The 7,137-nt window shown below is 40.0% G+C and overlaps 1 protein-coding gene across 1 annotated transcript; it reads left to right on the top strand.

The window, feature by feature from the left end:
* The first annotated feature begins 203 nt into the window (after nucleotides 1-203).
* LOC115238454 lies at nucleotides 204-6,533 on the top strand. The gene has a single exon (XM_029812302.1). The coding sequence runs from the start codon at nucleotides 928-930 to the stop codon at nucleotides 2,644-2,646; it is 1,719 nt and encodes a 572-aa protein (XP_029668162.1). The 5' UTR covers nucleotides 204-927; the 3' UTR covers nucleotides 2,647-6,533.
* The last annotated feature ends 604 nt before the right edge of the window (nucleotides 6,534-7,137 follow it).

Raw genomic sequence — 7,137 nt, 5'->3', positions numbered from 1 at the left:
AAGGTAGAAGGACAAAGGGAAGGAAAGCGAAGAAGAGACGGAAAGATAGAGTCAGACAGAGATAACGAGAGAAAAGAAAAGAGAAAGAAAGAGAGAGAGAGAGAGAGAGAGAAAGAGAGAGAGCAAAGGGGACGTGTAGAAGGTAGAAGGACAAAGGGAAGGAAAGCGAAGAAGAGACGGAAAGATAGAGTCAGACAGAGATAACGAGAGAAAAGAAAAGAGAAAGAAAGAGAGAGAGAGAGAGAGAGAGAGAGCAAAGGAAGTTCGATACTGGTAGGGGTACTCGCAAGAAGGCGGCCATAATAGCTTGACGCGATCTCGAGCGAGCGGCTACAGCTGCTGCGAAATATCCGCCGAGTTCCTCTCGCCGTTGCTGCGCGCAGCATATTTTGCAACATCGTGCTGCGAACACATCGCATATGCGGCCTCTGTCTGCCTTTGGAAAGCAGCGGATTACTACGTAATCGGTTGCGGGGAGTGTTACCGGGCGGAGTCTCGTGTTGTTCGCTGCCGTGAACGTGTCGCATGCCTCGCGTACACTCAATAAGTTTCTGAGTCACGTCCGCGACTCGGCAACGCGCGTGAGAAGGAATTCGCCAGTTGGTAATTAACGTTCAAGAAGATTCGTATCTTCGGATGTCGTTGCCACCATTGAGAAGATCGATGCTTATCGTGAGACCAACGTATCTCGCATTGAAATCTCCGAAAAGTTTCTCCATTCAAAGCAGCTCTGCTTCATCAAATATCGCTTCTGCATAACAATGCGCGTCTTAGTTACATAAAATAATTTGTTGAACAAGCTTTTTGCCGAAGTTTCGTATACAGAGTCAAACGAATTTTGTATATATGTAATTTCTAAGACGGATTATTAATACAATAGATTTTCATCGTAATTTTTTTATCGCTAAATTACGAGTCGAATTAAAAATGAGGGGAGCTAATCAGGATACGGCGACACCGTATTGTCGATGCAGAGTACTCTATCTAGGTAGCTCGGTACCTCACGCGAGCAAAGAGGGTCTACTGGGCGTCCAAGAACCTTTAAGAGAGCTTTATCCGGAGCAGGGTGCGCTGGGCGCACGCGGAATCGATTCCTGGCTAAGCGTTTGGAGCAACGGTTTACTGTTGGAGAACGTCGACGAACATCGTAAGAAGGTCACGCGGTTCTTTCCTATCGAAGCGCTTCATTACTGCGCCGCGGTCAGACATGTCAAAGGTGGAAACAGCGATTCGTCCAGTACGCGGTTCCTGCCGTTGGATTCGCCGTTTGCGCGAACACCCAGCGCCAATCATCCACCCTTGTTTGCCGCCGTATTACGAAGAACAACCGGCATCAAGGTCCTCGAATGTCACGCGTTTATCTGCAAGCGAGACATGGCGGCCAACGCCCTGGTAAGGTGTTGCTTCCACGCTTACGCCGACAGTAGCTACGCAAAAGGCCTGGAACCGTCGTCGGCGATGACTAACGGAGTCACCACGGGTCATCAACAATCAAACAACAGTCTATACCATACTCTAGGCGGCTCGAGCACCACTCTAGACAGTCCTCAACCGACTCGTTTAGATACGACGTCAACCGACGATCTAAGCCTGTATAACGGCGATGAGAATCACAAGGTCTGGGCGAGGGGTCGCGATGAAGTTGATGCTCTTTATCAGGAACAAGGCACCCTGCGAAGCACTAAGGGATCCAGGCCGCGCCAATTGATCGCTCCTCCACCGCCGCCACCACCGCCACCCCCTCCTGCGCAACCGTTATTGCTGGATGAATCCTCCTCTTCCTCCGCGCGACGAAAAGCTAATAAGAAACTGAAGAAAATGAAGACTCGTTCGTTGCATGAGGATGCATTGCAGCAGCATCAACAGCAGCATCAACAGCAGCAGCAATTTCTCCATCATCAGCTCCATCAAGGCATATATGCCAATGGCCACGGGCATCACACTCTAGGTCATCCCATCAGGCAGCAGCACTACCATCCTCATCCGCTACCACCCAGTAGTCGATCCGTCGCCGGTACTCTGGCTAGACCGACACCGGTGCTTTTGGTACCAGCAGCCACCTTGCCGCGCAAGAGTCATCATCATCCGCGTATGAGACCGATTCCGGCTGCGACACCCATAGTACCGATCTACGCTCCTTTACCGGTAGTACCACCATCCGCAACACCGACAGCGGCTATTTATCCGGCAGGCACGTATGGTACTGCCGGAAACAGAGGCAGAAGACACCCGGAGACAGATAACTCGACCTTAAGCACGTCCAAAAGATTAGCTGCCTCTCACGCCGATCTTACCGCGCCGGAAACCGCCCGGCAAGCGGACAGTCCGGAGAATGAATCTCGCTTTGGTACTGGCATATATCGGCGGAAGGGTCATCTGAACGAAAGAGCCTTTTCTTACAGCATCCGTGCCGAACATCGGAGCAGGAGTCACGGTAGCCTGGCCTCCTTGGGCTTTAGCGCCCAGAACGGCAATGCGGTGCCGAAAGAGGAGAAGAAGGATCGTGAGATCGCTCAGCTGGTCGCCGGATTGAGCCTCAATGAAGGATCGGAGCGGACGCAGGCTTCGAATTCGAGGGGAGGATACCCTCATCATCATCAACAGCAGCAGCAGATACAACCGCTGCCTAGACCGAGACCCCGTTAGAATCATTACTTGAGACTGACCTGCTTCAATGTCAAGCTGTCTGATAATTTCTAGGTGATTCAGAGCGACTTCTAAATATATTTCAGAAAAGGAAAAAACACCATTAAGATAGCGTTTTTAGCCTTGACGTGAAATTGACATGTGTGTTTACCTTGTTAAATGCCTCTATTAGATAATTGATCGTCATGAATTCAGTTGATTATATTCTGCTAAGTTTCTATTGTTAAAATGCTAAAAATAGACGAACATGACGTATTTGAGTGCCTAAATAACTCTTAATAATTACAAAAATATAATTAATAATTGTATAATCATAAAAATTCTCTCTCCTTGAGAATTCTTTCTCTTCTCTTATTTACTGATGATGCTGCTGTTGGACGATTGTTCGACAATAAATCTCACTTTTTCCGGTCGATCGCGTTGACGCAAGAGCGATTTTATCTGGATTAACAAACATCTCCTTGCAGCTTACTTTTCCAAGCGTGACACTAGTGTACAACGATTTTCTGTTCTGTCATCGTGTGAAAAAAGATTGCAACGCAAAAAGTTGAAATTCCGATATTCCATAGCAAAGTTTATCTAACGGTATTATAGCAACAGACGTACTTCAAATTGTGCCTCTTAAAAAACAATACCGATTTTGAAGATAAAAAATACTATAAAAGTTCTTTTTTATTCTGATTATCTTTAATTTCTGACTATATTTCAAATGTGCTTGAAAAATTTTATTAAACCAGATTAATGTTCGATGTAAAAAGAAAAATCGATGAAGCATCTTAGATCACATGATGACATAATATCTCGAGAAACGCAACGACCTTCCTATCGCGCGAGCTTACTAATTAGACTGTAATTAGTGTCGCCTTACGAATGAGACAGTTCTGCTGTCTGAAGCTCATTATGTGAGAGTGCGAAGCATGCAGTAGACTGCTATATAATATTTTCTTTGTGAAAATAAATCGAAAGATTTACGAAAAGATATTTTAATGTCGCCGGTATTAAGTTATTTCCTTGGACATTTTAATACAATCATATCATGATACAACCATACCAAAAAAAGTTTCAATCGCATTTTAATTTTCATTTTGTCAAATATAATTAACTAAAGCATTTTACTTCTTTATAAATAGTATATAATTTTAACTAAATATAATATAATCTATTGATTGTGCGTATAATATTTCATATAATTAGGGAAAAAAGTATAAGTCAAGTAAGATGTTACATAAAGAATAGATCAAAGTCTGATTGGAGGTTCCAATATTTATATCCGCGAGAAAGATACGCGAGTCACATATATCACATCGACCGAGAAAAATGTCCTTGGTTATGACATTTTGCGGCCGACACGCTTGCTGAAGTTTTATCGTAACATATTAGCACTAATGTCGTAGGTAAAGATTTAAACGCAAAAAGAATCTCGTCGATACTAGTTATGAGACATGAATCTTCACAGCGCTTGAAAGAATTTTAAAAGTCACCACACGCACATATGAATATATTCGTATGCTTATTACCGTGTGTTTGACAACTTGTTCTTAGTATTGTCGATGAAAGAATTATACGCGGCCTTTGAAAAGTTGAAGCAAATTACTTTGCGAAAACATGTTTTTAAAGACAGAAGATAGCTATGTCGTATTATAAAGGACATTAATTCTTGATACTGACACAAATGCGCTCACCGATTAAAAATATTTAATGCGCCGAGATGCTTTCGTGTACACGTCAAAAGATCTTAATCGTTCAGTCGCTACGCTATAATTAACACTTTTGTTTTAATCGCCTTGTGCTGCGATTACGTAAATTCTGTCATATCCTAATGCCGAATCCTTGAAACTCCGAATATTCTAATTTTGCCAACGTCGCGGTTTTAGTTTCTTCAGTTTAAAATATCGTTTAAAAATATAAATGACGCGCTGCGAAGATTCTGAATAATTCATGTGCATGTTATTCAATGAATAGTCTAGTCAGAAAGTACGTAAAAACAATTATTCGTCATTATGCAACTAGTACATAGCATTCAAATGCTGCTCAGAAGAGCGTTTCTTCTTCGATCGGTACGTCACCAAGCGCGTCGATTATGAATGATAAAAAAAGGTTTCACCTTTCACCGCAAATTTCTCCGAGCGGTATAATGATAGGCGTTACGCAGAAAAATATCGACAAAGAATGTACAAACAAAAAAATTAATAATTAAAATTAAGTCTTGTAACTTTTACGAGAGATTGAAAATTTGTATTTAAAATTGTATTGGAAATAACTTTAATAATATATTTGCGACATTTCTCTCTTTCGTAAGCGATAAAAAAAACAGTAGAAACGAAAATAATCTTATGTAAATCACCTTTGGGCTTTCAACGAATGCATTGCATAATCGACACATTTTTGTCGTTCCGAGTTAGTATTCGATTGAAAAAATAATATTCGTGTATAGATTCAGAATTATAGTCAACGATGCAGTCTTATAAAAGGTGGCATTGTCGATATTTAAACGACGCGTGCCTTCGAACAGAAAGTTACAACGACACGTAGGCATCGTTAATGCGTCATCGCTGACTTGTTCACGGCGGAAGTATTATGCAAATCGGAAAACTGCAGGCAGCATTTCTTTAGAGAACGTTTCTTTTATAGCCTATATTGCTGGAGAAAAAGAGCCGTAAGTCATATTCCTGATTACGTGCTTAACGAGCGATTAAGTATCGTCAGATTAAATTACAGTCAATTATCCGACGATCAATTATCTAACTGTAAAAAAAGGCGTTTAAAAATTCAAAAGCGACAATCGCTTGGAAACAAATATGAATCCCACGTCACTGATTATTATCGTGCATGCCGGTTGTACACAAACGCGCGCGCGAAGGATGCACACTTTATTAGTCACCTGACTATCGTTACCACGTTGTTTCCTCGCCAAGGCTGCTACGCGGTTATAACATAATTCTCTCACAATCAGTTCTTTTTTTATCGCGCTCTTCCCAGACCTCCGAGCAACGTTGCGACGCTTGATAAAAATGTACGTTGTCTATGGCGAGGACCATTATATTGTTGTAGCTACTGTAGTTGCTGAAGTAGAAAGTGAGTATAAAATATTTATGAACCGACCGCACATCTCGTGAGTGCGCATTCAAGTATAGATACGAGTATATAGATCATTTCTACATAAAAATATTTATCAAATAAGCCAGACAAAGTTAATTAAGTAAATATATCATTAAATTGCGCAGAAATATCAGGCGGCGTTTCAGTTCTGGTCGACACGTGTAACGATCACAAATAGAAAGATGCATCGGGAGAGATTCATATTTATAGATATAAATTTTTCGCCAAACACGAAATATATTCATTTTATTAAAAATTCGTTGAATTCAACAAACAAAAAGAAAAGGTCTAATAAAATATAAGATGTTTTATTGAAATTTTTCAACGAGTTTCATGTACGAATGAACGGTAGAATTTTAAAGCAAATTTCAACGCCGGACATCACGCTTGCTCGGACACGAGACGCGTTATTTCACTTACGGTGCATTATATGCACTATGCACGCGAACCTTTCCATCGTTGTCGTCGTCGTTGACTACATTCCGTTCCCCCGTGTAATTTTCAGGGTTAACCGCAAACGTCGTATACGCGATACTCTAGTTTCAGAATCGCAGCAAACAACCGGTAGAATGCAAATCACCTTGATTGGTGGCTCAAATGGAGCGCGCTCTTTCCTACGATAAAAATGCTTTTTAATCATTTGATTATTTCCGAACGAGTCGAAAGTCGGATTTAAAAGCTTAGGCAACATTCTCCAAGAAAGTCTGCGCTCTGGATGTTTTGTGTATATGAGAAAAACTACTGAATTATTAGACTGTAACATATTTAAAAAAAAAAGGAAAAAGAAATGCGTCGGTGAAAGAAGCTTAAAATAGATTCGTCACATGAGACAAGAAGTTTTGTCTTGTTAGAATGGAAAATAATAAGATTAAAAGTGAAAGATATTTTCAAATGTTGCATCGATAGGTAATGTAATAGTAATTACTGAAATTTTTAATGGAAAAAAAGTACTAAAAAGATCCTGACAAAAAGGCCAAAAAACATAAAGACGTCCAAAAGATAATGCAATGTTTTTTAGAAACATGTGCTATTTTGGGATTTTACAATTTTCCTTCATTCTTGATAGGAGAAAAAGTTTGACATTTCCAAATAAACTTCCAAGCTGGGAATATATCATTATTCGTGTATTCTAGCGTTTCCTCGCCGGAATATAGCCATTGTACTTATATATATAGAATAATAATAAACCTCTTGTAAGAAACAATTTATAATTTGTAATTATAACTTGTAATATTAATATATATATATATTTATATTTTTAAATTATATCTTTTAATATATATATATATATATATATATATATATATATATATATATATATATATATAAGGCGCTATAAATAGTATAAATACTACCAATATTATCGTAGATACAGTTATAGCCTCAGATAAC

The sequence above is a fragment of the Formica exsecta genome, unplaced genomic scaffold (assembly GCF_003651465.1).
Source record: "Formica exsecta isolate Colony F162 unplaced genomic scaffold, ASM365146v1 scaffold34, whole genome shotgun sequence".
NCBI lineage: Eukaryota > Metazoa > Arthropoda > Insecta > Hymenoptera > Formicidae > Formica > Formica exsecta.
Note: the sequence above shows the minus strand (reverse complement) of the source record. Positions and strands in the feature narration are given on the sequence as shown.